General features: G+C 34.9%; 2 protein-coding genes and 1 pseudogene across 2 annotated transcripts; 2 read left to right on the forward strand and 1 right to left on the reverse strand.

Annotated features, from left to right (window-relative positions):
- Positions 1–977: 977 nt before the first annotated feature.
- Positions 978–1,097, reverse strand: LOC149031704 (5S ribosomal RNA; annotated as a pseudogene).
- A 7,363-nt stretch (positions 1,098–8,460) lies between these two features.
- LOC149031705 (uncharacterized) lies at positions 8,461–8,850 on the forward strand. The gene has a single exon (XM_089175110.1). The coding sequence runs from the start codon at positions 8,461–8,463 to the stop codon at positions 8,848–8,850; it is 390 nt and encodes a 129-aa protein (XP_089031236.1).
- A 308-nt stretch (positions 8,851–9,158) lies between these two features.
- On the forward strand, positions 9,159–10,802 carry LOC107068755 (piggyBac transposable element-derived protein 4). The gene has a single exon (XM_015325469.2). It carries the CDS (start codon positions 9,159–9,161, stop codon positions 10,800–10,802), a length of 1,644 nt encoding a protein of 547 aa, XP_015180955.2.
- The last annotated feature ends 6,307 nt before the right edge of the window (positions 10,803–17,109 follow it).

Raw genomic sequence — 17,109 nt, forward strand, 5'->3', positions numbered from 1 at the left:
TATTTCGTTTATTACTCTGATTTATATTAGGTCCTTTCGTATATCTTCATTTCACATAAAACATGATGCATCGACTATAGTTCTTAGTATTTTTCATTGCATTGGTTAATAGCTTTGTTATATGACTCATTGTTTCCGTTCCACTATAGTGACATCTCCTTAAACTCAATAAAAGGGTTTATAATGATTTTTATAAAACTTTTATATTTATTTTCTAGGCTGAGCTTGGATGTTTGGCTAAATTGTTAAATAACAATGTCGTTTATTCTAATATCTGGAGAATCATTTATACACAGTACGAAAGTCATATGATTCAGTTTTCTTTGGTTTTGCTTTTGTCTTTTATCTTTAAGCTATTTATTTTTGTTGTATGCTCTTTTAACAAGGTCATGTTTACTGATAGTTCCACATTTATGGTTGTATAGTAGTGTTATCAAAAATCGTTAGTATTTTACTTTTATCAGTAGTTGGAATATCAGCTGTACAGAGTAGGTCATCAGCTGTAGGGTACGGTTCTAAGGACACACTTGCTTAAAGTACACCACTTTTAATTTCATTAATTTCGATATAAGCATTATTGTGATTTAAATAATAACAATCCTGACTCTTAAATATGTTACAAGAAGATTGTAACATTTGCATTCGTAAGAGGGTTCTTGTTGTATCTAGAAGCTCTTCATGTTAAACATTAGGAAATGGTTTTATCAATGACTACCTAGTTGTGGTAATCTTTGAATTCCTATCTAGTATGTTTGGCATTACTATTATCTTCTTCTTTCTTCCAAATAGGCACAATGCCCGTTCCTCATCGCGACTCGCCAGGCGAGTCATCAGGTCTATGAGCATGTTATAGGTTTTTTACGTCGAGCAGATTACTACCCTAACCTTTTAACCTTCATCCTTTATCTGGACTTGGGACCAGCAACATAACCACTGAGCTGCTCAATCCACCCAGTGATCCTGCAGGCGGATTGAAGTGGTAACAGCACACGGTGATCCCAAGCAGTCACCCATCCAAGTACTAACCGTGCCCAGTGCTGCTTAACCTTAGTGATCGGACGAGAACTAGTGTTTTCAGAAAAGCTATAATCGTTAACAACATTACTAATATCTTTGGTTTAAATGAATTTGTCAACTATCGACTAAAAGTAATCCTGTAAGGTAATATCTATAGGGTAATTTTTCTTTTCTTGGTGATTCATATATAGCCGAAATTTGAAGTTTGTGTTAGATTGCATACTGCAATTGTGGTTGCTTGAAGGTGTGTTTGTCAAATTCGACTATACAGAGGGTTTTAATTTAATTTTAAATATAAACGCTTTATCTTTTGTTTGCCTTCCTTGATGAATGTCTTTTGTACTATATATTGTAATATGAGATTTTTAAATAGCTTCTTGTAGTAAAACATGATTTAAAAACGAGAAGTATATCAACATTGTCATTGTTTAGGAATTTTTCTGTCCCTACAACTCTGTGTTGCAATCCGTCAAGAGTTCTAGAACACTATTTTTGGGGTAGTCATTTTTATTTCATAGTTACCTCGTTTATGAGCTATTGTAATACAGTTGTCTTTTGAATTTATTGTTTTAGTATTGCGTTTTGTTCCATTATCATATTTGTTAATATTACTCCAGTTTTAAAGGATTGATTGAGGAGTTTGCTGGTTTCTTTAGTGTCATGTGTTTCCTTTTCATTTAATAATGTCGAATTAGAAGGCGCTTAACACCTAACTTATCGAGTCAATCAAATTTATAATTTTCCGCATAATGATTAAGAAAGAGTATGTATTATCTCTTAAATCAGTTACTTCTGTTTCTTGTTGTATTTTTTACTGCGAATGTACTCTCTCTGCTTCGAAAAGGAGAGAAGAGATTTTTATGAAGCTGCTTTCTAACCTCACTGGCTTTTTTTAACTATACGAGTGGTTTCCGTTAAAATTGTAGCATCTTACTAATTGTACATCTACTAATATGGGGCACTTAATTGAAAAGTGATTTTGTGCATTTTAGCGCACGTAGTTCTACTGCAATAATTCTTGGTATGTCCGTATTTGTCGACATCTCATGCATTGCGGTATTTTTCGTTATGTCGTCTTAGTTATACGTTTATTTTATTGTTCATCATTTTGTTTATACTAAAAATATCCTCAGTATTGCTTCTAGATTTGAATTCCACTATAAACAACAGCAATAGCTCCAATCCACTATATCCCAGCATTGTAAATTCCTCTTTGATGTTTGTATTGGCTTGTTTTCAGATGTAACTTTCTGATGTAAAAATCCGATGACTGTTTTGCAGATTTTTTCCGTCTTTAATTGGTATCTATGATAGGCTGAATTTTTTGTTACTTAGAACTTGTTTTACTTTACGAAATATTTTAGAAGTGTTTGTTAGGATATTAACTTTATGAAGTTTTATTTGTTTTAAAGTACAGTTTTCTATCCCTACTGTATAATTAACCCTAAAAGTGCACACTTGGTAAAAGTTAGTTAAAGTGCACTGTGGGTGATTGACACCCTAACGGTTTTAAACGCATCTCCTGAAGCCGCTATTTAATATTTAGACCTTACAATTTTTTTAAAATTAGTTTATACATCTTTTTTAAAATAGAATAGGTTTTATACCTATCTGAATTAACCCTAGATAGCGACAAATAACCTATTTTTTCAAATTCAGTAACGTTTTCGAGAGATCAAAAATTTGTTGGGACGTCAAACACCTCATGTGCACTTTAAGGGTTAAAAGCAACATAATAAGAGTTTCTATTATTTGAGCCTCAAGATAAATTAATTGTGGTTAAATAAAATAAGATCTAGTTACGTTTATATTTATCTCTTTTTCTAATGAGTTAAACGAAATTAAAAGTGGTATTTTCCTGTAAGTAGCGCTAGGTTTCGAAATTGTTTGCATACAAAATTATTTTTCGATTTTTATTTACTACAGAGCTTTCTTCGTAATTTTATAATCCACAAAAACCACTTGTACTCTGATTTTAGGAATCCTACAGTCATGTGTATATTTAAATTTTTATAATCGATTTAAAGAAATATATGTATCAATTTTAGTGATCATTTTTATCAGATAGGTTAATTTCATTGCATTATTAAAAAAAATCGGACAATCAAGACACTGACTAGTTGTAAATCACCATTTTACTTTAAACAATTTTTATACGAAGCTCAAAAGGTACATAAATAGTTATCAAAAAGTTTAAACAATGCTCGGAAAAGAAAAAAGTCGCAATTAGTCTTCTTAATTTAACGGCTTTACTGTTCAGTCAGAGGAAAATTTGTGTAGCTTTCTTAACACACATAGTTTAAAAATGACAACTAATTGATAATCGATGATTTTTAAAAAAAACATTTTAAATTTTAGCCAAATTTTCGGAAAAAATCGTTTCATTATTTCTGACATATTTTTTTTCTTTAGAAATATCTGTTAGGACTTTTACCCTTAAACATACTGCTTGTTTTAAAGGTCTAATTTGAGAAATTAAAAGTCATAAATTAATTTATAAGTAGTGTGTTAAAAATACTAGCTACAATTAAGTAATTTGTTTTAAAACATAAAATGTTTTCCATAGCAATATGTTCTTTAACTTAAGGACCTTTTTCAGTTATAACAAATTTTGCAATAGACTATTATATATTTTTATTTGTTCAGCGCTTACATTTAGTAAAACTTTTTGGCAATCAAATACTATTTTTAAGGGGCAAAAAAACTCTAGAATTTTCAAAAGATCAATTTTTTTAGCTGAAAGTGTTCTTTAGATGTCTGAAAAAAATATGCACTTGATCTCAAGGCAAATAAAAATTGTAAACATTTTTTTTAAAAGTAGCGCCATTTTCACAGAATATGATTTAGGAAAAAATTCCTGCGTACTTCTATCGGTAATGGTACATAGGTAAAGAATTTCTTTGGTTTTTTGTTTTAAGTCTCATACTTGTCCAGAAATATCTTCTCACCTATTGCCAAAGAAAAAAAGGATTTTGTTAAGCCACGAATACCGACGCCATTTTTTATCTAAAATCAATAAAAATATCTTTTTACATAGTTCTCTATATGATCAATCAACCCTCAAAAGAGAAATTCTATTCCTCATTTAGTGATCGCAAAAAAAAATTCCCCAATTAATGCTTCTTTTAGACTCTAGAGTTGTGTTACCCCTTAAAAAAGTTCCCTACTTTCTAAAAACAGTGGATATTATATCATCCAAATTAAATTCACTATTTTTGTTATAAAAAACTTTTTACCTAATCAAAAATTAATGTCTGTTTATAACTATATGTTATTCTATAATAATTATTAAATGCTAAGTAAGATTACCTTATTACTAAATTGTTTACCTATTCGGTCATTCCTAATTTTTTTTAAAATGTATACCTTTTTCGGACAGAAAGAATATTTTCTGTAATTAAACGTAAATAATAGTTAATATTTTCTTGAAACTAAAAATTTATGTTTATGAACATCCAGACTAGAAAAACTACTTTATGTATAATACCTATTTCTATTAGGATTGTGTAAAAATGATTAATTTCTAGAAAACAGTTTTATTTTGTTACAATTATCCTAGGTAATAGATATATATATATATATATATATATATATATATATATATATATATATATATATATATATATATATATATAAGTGAATAATATAATACTTATTATATAATATTATATTATACATTTAATAAATAAAACGTAGATAATATAACATAATACTATAGTCATAAATTAACGCGTTCACGATTAGCTGAATCACTATTGGGTTAGCAACTAAGTTATTGCGGATTTTGTCGACAGAAGGAGTTTACACTTTCTTTTGTTTCGTTAACTTGTTCACAGTACCTAACTTATATTTTTTCTGATCATTTAGATGTCTACCTTTCATGCGGTAGAAAATTTATATCGATTAGTTACTAAGTTTTGTTTTTATCCCTATCTAAAAATTGAAGAACAAGACGTGCACTTCAGATATATTTTGTTGTATTATTTCCGATAAGGCAAGAACGCAACGCAAGCACACAAAAAGTTTTATGCAATATATGGCAATTAAGTCTTGAAGGAAAGGCAGTGTCAGAATTGGTATGCCAGATTTTGTTCTATTTATTTCTCATTGAAAAATGCTCAACGGTCTTTGGCCATCCAGTTGAAGTCGATAAGACCCATATCAAGGCCATTATCGATTTAGATCGTTATAGCACAAAACATGATATTGCAGAGAAGCTCAATGTAAAAAAAAAAGATTATGCTGTAAGTCTGATGGGATTATAAAGAAATTTTACACTTTAAACTTTTACCAAAAAATTAGACGATTAATTGGAACCTGTACTTTTTAAGCAAAAATTTTGAATTTTCATTCTTATTTCAAATCTGCAATCACTTAGCTGCCAATTGAATAGTTTTGAGAGTATTAAATAAAAATTTGACGACAAAAATGTTTTCTTTTAAATTAAGTTACTTCTTATAATTGGAAATATTTTCCTTGTAATTATCCTTATCGAAAATCTCTAACTCGTCGGTTGTGTCAAATATAGGTCACATTATATTATGTATGGTACCTTTAGTTTCCAATAGTTTCTTTTTTTCATCGAAATCTGAACACTACTCTCATATGCTATTTATTTCTTTTCTTAATATATTTTTAGAATGCCTTGACATTTTTTTTTATATAAATGAGTCGTTTATTTCAAAAGTAACTTTAATTCATTTTTTATTTTTTTCACACAATTTTTTTTATGACACTTCCTGCTGTTGTAGATGTTCTTACGGTTAACAAATAAATATTAGAACGGACTTATAAGGTTACTTTTAAAATACACATCTCAACTATTCGCTAGAAAATAATACACTGAATACAAAACACAAAACTTACATTGAAGTAAGGATCTCTTACTTTTCTTATATTTAAATTAGTACTTGAAACTCAGCACGCAATGGAAACACTTTTAAAATTTGTACTACTATTCTCTTTCCTACAGTTGCAAAATTGTACTGTGATACCTACTCAATTTTAGTCTGCTTCCAATTTTGTAATAAAAGAAACCATCTTCTTTAGATAATGTAATAAAAAATATTTAACCAGTTTAGTGCCAAGCGCAACGATATATCGTCGTAAAAGTCACTTGCGAAAAGTGTTGCGATCCTTTCTTGATCAAATTAATTTCGGCGCCAGTGTCAATTAGTAACGTCACAGTATCCGTCAGCTGTCTAGAGGTACACGTGACGAGGGGAGCTAAGGTCATTGGTTCGTAAGTTATTTGTCTGACCGTGACGGTCCTAATTTTGCCGTAGGTGACTGAGGACGCGGACCTAGAGAGGGAGTCCAGGGCGCGTCTGAAGCAGACCCCTTTCCCCCGTTTCCCGCCTCCCCCTGATTTCGTTTGCTTTCAAAATATTTCTATCTTCTACAATCATTTTTCCAATGACCGAAATTCTTACAGTAATTACATCGTTGGGAGCTTGAATTCCAACTATTCTGCGAGGAACCCCTACCATTTTTAACTGGTTTTACGTAATCTTTACCCCTATTATTCTTTTTTTCAACAATAAACCTCGGTATGGCCCTTTTTACCACAAAAATTGCAAGTCAGGATCTGCCTAATCAATCTTACCTTCGGAATACTATCCCTCGCAATCAACGACCTAACCCTGGTTGCATCAGCCTGTATCTGTTTATCCACTTTCAACAGACAAACCAATGCTCAACTGAAATCAGTATACTTCTCAAAACGTAGAGATGTGCGGTATTTAGGTGACAGACCCCTAATAAAGGCGTCCAAGCCTTCCTTCTCTATCTTGCGTTCCACGGAACGCTCTAATTTCCCTACTTTTTTCGACTCCTCGTCGATAATCGATTGCGTAATGTCGCGGATACGACTAAAATTTTTGAGGACGTGTTCCCCTGACCTTTTGAATTCCGTGGCTAGTTGTTCGCGATAATAATTTGAACCATAGGACGGTAAAAATGCATCCTTTAATCGCTCGATTAATTGCTCTACCCGGGTAACCTTTATATGTTCAACGACCACGTACGCGTGCCCACTTAATTTCAAGATAAGTGACCTGGTTAACGAATTTTCTAATTCAGCAGAATAATGTTCGGGTAACAAATCAGGGGCCCTTCTGCATGCTCTAGCGAATTGGTTTACGGAGATATTATGACCGTCGTATTTAGGAACCGCTTCCGTGAAATCGCGGATTTTTATAGACGGACAGTTGTTCCGCGGCTGTGGGGTCAGTGGCCGCGAGTAGGACAACGCGTTCCTCAAAAGTTCATTCTCCCGCCTAAGGCGATCGACCACCAATTTCACATCGTCAACTTCATCCACTGGCGTTATCGATCGTCTACGGACAGGAACCGGTTTAGGTGACCCGCTTCGGGAGACATTAGGCGTCCGGGATATTGTAACAAATGAATCTACAGGAGTACGCGTCCTTTCGAATCCCCAGAAACCGCTAAAATCATCACCCACAAATCTACGAATCTCGTCCTCCCTAAGCTCCAGTCTACGTTCTTTTCGTGCCAATTCCCGTTTTAAAGCCTCATATTCAGACTCTTTATTATCTAATTCTTCCTGTCTTTTAAAAATATCAATCTGTACCTTACCCAACTGCTCCTGAATTAACATTATTTCCTCCATCTTTTGTCTAATTGCTAACTTATGGTTAGTATCTATTGCTAACCTATGGTTAGTTTTAATGTATGGCCAATGATCGGCTCCAACAAACAGTTAGTGATCGATTTTGATACTTAGCCGATAATCAACTGCAAAAATTAACCAACGAACGATTTAAAGCTTGGCTGATGATCGGTTTTGATGCTTGGCGAATTCTTATTTTTTGTGTCTAACCCCCATTTAAGGTATCTCATTATTGGCCGATGATTACCTTGATTGGCTAATGTCCGGCCAATAATTGATTCGACAATCGGCTGATGATTAATTCGATAATCGACTAATGATCACTCAATAATTAGTTTGATCAGCCGATGATTGGCCGATGATTGGCCGATGATTGATTCAATGCTTAGCCGATGCTTGTTTTCCAGGCTTGGCCTTGCATTATCATTCAAGCCATCAGCTATGCCAGGCCCAATAATCGTATCCTATTGTAGGAGTAGGAGCGTTATAGTTGTACAGTTGCATGCATAATTATCCGGCCAACCATATTTTTATATTTAACTGAGGTTTAAATAGTATAAAATGAAAACAGTAATATATCATTATAAAGTAGATTTATTGTGCTACATTACTACATAGTTAGATAATTAAATACAACAAATAATAATTATTTAGAACAAAAACAAAAGTTTTTGATACTTCATAAATATCCGGCCAATATCTTTAAAGGTATTTACTAATCGGGAAAGAATGTGTTTCGCTTCGTGTGGTATGTAAACATTGAGTAAGCTATTTGTTCTGTATTATCCGATCAGTTATCATTCGCCAAGATGCCGAAAAGGACGTCATTAGACAAACGTGAATTAGTTTTGAAGTTACACAATGAAGGTAAAACTTCACGTGAAATATCCTCAACTTTAGCTATGGGAAAATCGACTGTTAATGATATACTAAAAAAATTTGAGACTACTGGTACTGTAGAAGCTAAACGCATTCCTGGGCGACCTCGAAAAACAACTCAGCGTGTTGATAAAGTGATCAAAAGAAAGGCTGTTTCAGACGTGAAGAAAAATGCTGCTATTATTGCACGTGAATTACGTGAAGAAAATTTAACTGACATTAGTCAAAGCACCGTATCTCGAAGACTAAATGAAGTGGGACTTTTTGGACGCGTTGGTGTTAACCCCTTCCCGTACTTTAGCGAGTCTGACTCGCGATGAAGATTTTGGCCCAAACATGCATATCGCGAGTCAGACTCGCGATGAATTACTTGGGCCAAACATGCATATCGCGAGTCAGAGTCGCGACGAGATACTTGGGCCAAACATAAGTATCGCGATTCAGGGTCGCGACCGGATACTTGGCCCAAACATAAATATAAGAAGCCGAGCTCGCGGACTGATTTTTTGCCCGTTATTGTCGTGACGGAATGCTAGTTTCTATCAGTACTTCGTGATAGTTAGACACGATTCGTATCGTTGCTTTCACGAAGCAGTTCAATTATTAAAATTTAAGAAACCCCTCCAAAATGCAAGGTGCAAAAGTGTTATATAAAGGTAGTGATAACGAATCTTCTGACAGTGACATAATTATGCCAGTCGCAAAGCGTGTAAGGCGCATGATTATAGATGAGAGTAGTGAAGAAGAAAGTACGACACGACAAGCATGGATTTGGCAAGAAGTACCAAACACACCGATAATTTGGAAGTATTCCGAAAATCATGGAATAGAAGCGTCTGTCTTAAATAATTTAAGTGCCAATCCAAGAATACTAGACCTATTCTTCATTACATTTGATAATAAGTTTTGGGAAATCCTGGTTACGGAAACAAATCGCTTCGCAGATCAAACTCTACACGACGAACGTAAAAAACGGTATGTCGACGACACTTGGTATTCTGTCACTTCAGACGAAATCAAGGCCTATTATGCACTCTGTATATTAATGGGTCAAGTAAAGAAATCAAATATTCAACTTTATTGGACTAGAAGAGGTGTATTAGAAACGCCAATATTTAGGCAAACGATGCCTTTTAAAAGATTTCGACAAATTTCGAGATTTTTACATTTCTCCGATAATGAAACTGATAATAGTAAAGACCGACTTCGCAAGATAAGACCTGTAATTAATTTTTGGAATCAAAAATTTAAAGAAATTTACACACCGAGTGAATATGTTAGCATAGATGAATCCCTTATGAAATATAAGGGGCGTTTAGCGTACAAACAGTTCAATCCGTCAAAAAGAGCTCGGTTCGGAATAAAAATTTACAAATTGTGCGAGGCAAGTACCGGTTTCTGTTATCAATTTAAAATATATACCGGCCAGGACAAAATTGATCGAAACGATAGTGCGTCGGAGAACGTTACGATAGAGTTGTCAAAGTCTATAATTAACAAAGGATATACTTTATTCTTGGATAACTGGTACTCTTCACCCAACCTGTTTCTAAAATTACACCAGCGAAAGACAAACGTTATCGGGACCGTACGCAAGAACAGAAAAAATATGCCACAGGACTTGCAAAAGCATATTTTGAAGAAAGGAGAATTTATGTGGAGATCTTGCAATAATTTGATAGCTCTGCGATGGAAGGACAAGCGCGACGTTTATATGCTCTCCACAAAACACAAAACTATAGAGATGGTCGAGGAATCAAACAAACAATTACAGAAAGTAATGAAGCCAAAATGTATTGTAGAATATAATAAGGGTATGGGTGGAGTTGATCGTCAAGATCAGGCGTTAGCATGTTTCCCAATAATGAGAAAAGCCATGAAAGGATACCGAAAGCTGTTCTTCTACATATCAGATATGGCTTTGTTTAATACCTATATTATGCAGAAAACAATTTACAGTCGAAAACGGGAGACCTATGTTGATTACCGTGTAAATATAGCCGAGGCAATTTTACAAATTGTTAAATTACCGGACTACAAAATGCGTGGGAAATCATCAGTTGAAACACCCCTTCGACTCCAAGCTCGATATTGGGCTCATTTGCCCAAAAATATAGATCCGACACCTCGGAATAAGCATCCAACAAGGATGTGCAAAGTCTGCTATAAACAGAAAATTCGAAGCGCAACGAAGTGGGAATGCGCGAAATGTAAAGTGACTTTACATCTGCCAAAATGTTTTGAGAAGTATCATACCATGGAGGATTTCTAGAATTGTACGTATTTCCTTTTTGGATATTCAGACAGTTTTATGATTAAATTCTTTTAAATAATATACCATTTACTTTTAGGTGTAGTATTATTATATTTCTCAGAGGACCAAACTATTATACATATCCTACAATATTATATACAAAATATAATAAATTTATAATATCATAAAAGTAAAAGCGTAAGAGTTTACTTCCTCAACAGCAGTATCGCGTAAAATTCACTATACCACAGGTATCGCGGGCATCTACATTTCGGTTCGTATTGCGACTGTTTACGAACATCAGTGTGGTCTGTTTAGCGCGCGTCGATGTGTACCGCTTGGGCCCGAGTTTCGTCGAGCTAAATGGCACGGGAAGGGGTTAAGAAACCATTGATCAGTAAGAAAAATAAGAAGAATAGATTGGAATTCGCAGAAAAACACAAGTTCTGGACTATTGACGATTGGAAAAAAGTTTTATTCTCAGACGAAACTAAAATTAATTTATTTGGAAACGATGGGAGAAGATACGTTCGACGACCTCAAGGTACCAGAAATGATCCACGGTATCAAACACCAACTGTGAAACACGGTGGCGGAAATATCATGCTATGGGGAGCTTTTTCTTGGAAAGGCGTTGGTCCGATTTTCAAAATTGACGGCATTATGGACTCTACTAAGTATAGGGATATTATATTAGATGTAATGCTGCCTTATGCACGTAAAAATATGCCAAGAGGATGGATCTTTCAGCAGGATAATGATCCAAAACATTGATCAAAGCTCCTTCAACAAGTTTTTTTCTCATAAAAAAGTCCGAGTTTTAGAGTGGCCAAGTCAATCTCCGGATTTAAATCCAATAGAGCACTTATGGCAAGAATTAAAATTAAGAATAGGGAGTGAAACTTGTGCAAATAAAGCTGATTTATGGGAAAAAGTTCAAGAAGAGTGGCAAAATATCTCTCAAGAACGAATTGTCAAACTGATCGAATCAATGCCTCATCGATGTGCTGCCGTGATAGCAGCAAAGGGTATAGCTGCTAAATATTGATGAAAAACGTTAACTTTTTTATTTATTTCAAGTTATAATAGTTTGTAACTGTTTTTTCTTAAGTTTTTTGTTATATATTGAGTAATTTCTGTTTGGCCAGATATTTATGAAGTATCAAAAATTGTTGTTTTTGTTCTAAAAATTATTATTTGTTGTATTTAATTATCTAACTATGTAGTAATGTAGCACAATAAATCTACTTTATAATGATATATTACTGTTTTCATTTTATACTATTTAAACCTCAGTTAAATATAAAAATATGGTTGGCCGGATAATTATGCATGCAACTGTATGTGTGTGTGCGTGTGCGGCGTGAAGAAGCTACAAGGGTACGTTGCCTGGTAGCGTAAACAGGGGGCAAGTTCGTAGTATGTTGGGTTGTAGCTATGGGAGAGCGTTCCCTGGCAGCGTAAATTGAGGCAAACTTGTTGCCTGGCGAGATGTTACCACGGGAGAATTGCTTAGCAGCGAAAAAAAGGGGGTTTGGATACATTAAGGAGGAACAAGGGAACGTGAGTTAGAAAAAAGCGAGAACGATACGTGCGTGCGGAGGTGTCATTGAGTGCGAGGAAAGAGCGATTAATTAACGGGCGTTTACAAAGTGGTTTAAGCGAGAGTGTTGCCGGAAAGTGGTGAAGTGCGTTTCTTTTACTTTAGTGTGTTCATTTTTGTAAACGTTTTGTTATCTGTTGATTAAAGAGTTCATTTCTAAATCTTATGTGTGGTACCGGCTTCTCGGGGAATTCAGATATCCTTTACAGGATACACATAAGTGTTTTCCCTACATTATTATCGGCCGATAATTGATCATCGGTTACTTTGCATGGCCAAATGATGAGCCGGTTATAATTCTTTGTATTGGAATCCAGAAACTGCATTGGGTAAAACATCGAGCGAACGTAGCAGTCCCAGGTATTCGAAAACTTCATTAAAGAAGGAAAAATATACAGGGTTGGACAATAACTATTAGAACCACAGATATCTTTGAAACTATAAGGTTCACAGAAATATTTGCTGAAATAAAATTGCACAGTACAAAGGGGGCCATCCGATAGCGATAATAGTTTTTTTACAGGTGGAGGTACTTTGGACATTTGAAGGCCACCTCATTTTTTTTCGAATGGATCGGTATGTTTTTGTTTCTGTATCATGATAGAGGAGCTTAAAACGAGTTCAACGACCTATCACATAAGGTCATTGAAGGTCATAGAAAGTACATAAAAGCGATAATACTTACAGTTTTGGCAGTAAATAAAATTATACGTTCAGTAGGTGTTCGAAATGATAATTCTTACGGTTTACTTCACTAGAAATAAACATTGTTTCAAGGACACTTTTATAAGTTTGCAGGGGAAGATAAACATGATAAGATTAGTATCGATAAACCGGTCAATCGGGCACAATGTATCCGTTTGAAGAGCAAGTCGAAATGCTTCTTATTTATGGCGAATGCCAATGTGACGTCCCAGAAGGGGATGTCAACGAACAAGAAGTATTTCAAAGATAATTTCTCTTGACTCGGTCACGCCACCAGCGTTTACTCGGTCAAAAAAAGATGTGCCCTGTTTTGGGTCAATCTGTAAAGCCAGACTTTACCCGGGATCTGGGCTAAGAGAGAGAGTAACCCACCAAACGAGTAAATGATAGTGTTCTACCCGATGTTACTATTGCTTTAAGATGTTTAAGATTTCCTGAAGGATGGCCTTTCCTTGGTCGTTTGATCGTCAGACCCCTGAAGCTGCTCGGGTTCCGTAGTGCTAGCGCCGTGTAGGTAGGCAATAGGATTTGTGTATGATGAGGAAATTAATTCAACTTTGCACAAACACTTCAAATTTTACGAAAATAACAGTATATTACTAAATAAAGTTAAAATTACACAAGATCTTTATTAACAGTAAAGCAAAATAAAGTAGTAATATGGCTAAGTTAGAAGTTAAGTTTAGTCGCGAAGAGTAAGTAAATGATAGATGCTGTAAATCGTTAACAAAGTAAAGGCTAATTTTAATGCGAACTCTACTGCGGAATATGGTAGACTGCCGGCAGGGAAGAACACAGTTTTTCCCGACGGGCTTAGTCCGAAAGGGTGGGAACACCTCACACTTGCGCAAAATACCTCCCTCACTACCCACTTTCATTCGGTAAACTGCAAATTTTGGGATATTACATGCTGCTGACTACGATTCCTCGAAATGGAAAAATATCAGTTTCTATCAACTGTGGATTCTGTTAATTTGGAAAAATATCGTTTTTCGTCTAACTAGATATCAGTTACGGTTACCCGTAGATTTTACAAAAAGTCACGCGCGTTCTATCTTTGAAGCGTGATCTCAACTATAGTCAGCAAGAAAGTGGATACTGTAGGACTGCAAAAGTCTACCCTTTACTTACTTTCTCACGATCATGAACGACAATGGATCCTTGCCATCACATTTACGTGTGATCAACTAATGCCAATATCGATGGTCGTTCATGAAAGTGGTTATAAGACAAAATTAGGAGTACAAATTTTACAAGGTACGAATATAGCTAAATAGTAATCGACCAACGACTTACAAATAGGACACTTGCATAATTGACGCAGCAAAGTTCGAAATTAGTTGTCACTGGGACGTGACACCAACAAAATTCTGTAAGGGCGAAGAACTTGTATGCTGAACGATATCCACATCGGTCCCAGCCTTAGCGTCAAACATTTAAAAATGTTTGTGATAAACTTAGGCAAACCGGTAGTTTCAGTGTTCGTAAAAGTGAACGCCAAAAACGAGTAACAAATGAAGAAATAGAAATCGGTGTGCTCGGAAGTGTGGCTAAAAATCCTCACATTAGTTCGCGACAAATTGAAAATGAATCTGGCATTATTAGGAGGAGCGTACTTCGCATTTTGCACCGTCACGAATTTCATCCGTACCATGTTAGTCTTCACCAAGAATTGCACGGAAACGACTTCATGAATCACGTTGAATTTGTCGATGGATTAAAGTTCAGATCCAAAACAATGAGTTATTTTTGAATACCGTTTTTCGTAAAAAATTCGTAAAAAACAGAATGATACTCACAACAAACATAATAACGCCTTGCAACCTACGGCTTTAAAAGTTAATTTGCAGAAATCAGGAATATGGTATCTAGACAGTGGCGGTACAATGCATATATGTAATAACGAAAGCAGGTTCGAGAACTTGGACAAACAGTAGACCACAAAAATATATACTGCTACAGAAAGTAATGTGGAATCCAAGGGAACAGGAGATGTACAAATAAATGTTCGAACCTCACGCTACAAATCTGAAAGTATTAAATTAGAAAATGCAATGCTTATTCCAGATTTCAAAAGTAATTTATTGTCAGTGACCAGCATCACGGACTATGGATATAAGGTAATCTTCCATAAGAATTATGCAAACGTAGTCACAGAAAATGGAAAAAGTCCTGTACGGATGAGAGCAAAGAGGAAGAATGGTTTATATTTAGTTGAGGAAACCTCTCCAAAGCAATTCGCGAATATACCCAAAATACATGATAATGATTTATTGAAGTGGCATCATAGGTTAGGACAATTAAATTTTAATGATTTAAAGAAAATGAAGAATATGGTAAAAGGAATAATTGGTAAAATGGATGATCAAGACATAATCTGTGAAATATGCTGTAAAAGTAAAATCCACCAATCACCATATTCAAAGTCGACTACTAGAGAAAGGGAAATTTTAGGCTTAGTTCACAGTGATATATGCGGACCAATGCAAGTACCATCATTAGGGGGAGCAAAGTACTTTGCTACTTTCATAGATGATAAAACACGGTATACAGAAGTAGCCATGTTGAATAAAAGGTCCGAAATATTTAAAGCGTTTAAAGAATATTGTTCAGGATTGACATATATTGTTAAGAAACCCCCCTTTTGGGCTATGTAACAAGTGTGAGTGTGTCTGTAGTGGTATTGTCACTACAGCGCGTTTGTTAATCAGGTGTGTCTGTGTTGCGTCATCCGCGGTATTGTCGCGGACTACTTGGTGCGTGTTATGTGTGTATTAATGCGCGAATCTTGGGCTAGCGAGCTCATCGCGCTATGTGCGTCGCGCCGCCGGTAGCCTCTTTTATTGTCGAACTGCCAGACGTACTACCGAACGTCATTAACTCAGCCCTAAATACTATACAAATATAAAGCAAAAGTAGAAAGGTCGACGGATCATAAGATAAAGAAAATTCGCACAGATAACACCAAGGAATATCTGTCTAGAGACTTTACAAATTTTCTTAACCGTTTGCGTACCACGAGCCACTTTCGCGCTCTTCAGATTTTGTGTCGAGAAAAGCCAGGGCATTTGACCGAAACCGACAATTGACGGTCCACCCGATATTTGTAGAAACGCGCTCAGTTTTTCAGACGCTTAAAATACGTCGCGCGTCGCATCGCTGCCAGTAACCAATTTGTCTTTGGTTGTTACCTATTCTAAATTAATAGATATATATATATATATATATATATATATATATATATATATATATGTACATAGTATATTTTTTGTAAAATATGTTATAAATTAAAAATATGAAAAAATTGAAAAACAAATAATATTTTATTGGAAATAACTTTTACTCTTCGGCTTTTTTCGACACATAATAGAAGGAGCGCGATCGCGCTCTTCGGCTTTTTTCGACACATAATAGAAGGAGCGCGATCGCGCTCCTTGGCGTTTGTCGATCGTGTTTTTCAAAACCCTCTGGTACGCAAACGGTTAAGAATGAGGAAATTAATAGGCAGTTATCATTTGAATAAACCACTCAACAAAACAGAGTCGCCGAGAGAGCAAACCGTACATTGGTAGAAATGGCAAGTTGTATGAATCTCAAGTGCCATTTAGTTTGTGAGCAGAAGCAATTAACACGGCGGTATACATAAGAAATCGTTACCCAACAATAGCACTGAATGATGCAACGCCTCATGAAAAATGGAGTGGAAGTAAACCATATGTAGTTTACATGAGAATGTTTGGAAGTCGCGTGATTGCACTCCAAAAAAGACATCAACGAAATAAATTTGCACCAAAGGGAAAAGAATATATTTTAGTCGGATACTCAGAAAAGGCTAAAGCGTATAGACTTTGGGAAAGAGGAACGAAAACCATTGAAAAAAAAAAGAGATGTCAAGTTCCTAGAAGACGAAACCTTATATATTCAAGAAGCTGAAGAAAAAGTATTGTATGAGGTACCTTTAAACATACAAACAGCTAATGAGAAAAACGAAAGTCAAGAGAAAGATGATATAGTTAG

Source organism: Polistes dominula, unplaced genomic scaffold (genome assembly GCF_049000335.1).
Source record: "Polistes dominula isolate Pdom_NZ unplaced genomic scaffold, Pdom_raw_medaka contig_327, whole genome shotgun sequence".
Taxonomy (NCBI): domain Eukaryota; kingdom Metazoa; phylum Arthropoda; class Insecta; order Hymenoptera; family Vespidae; genus Polistes; species Polistes dominula.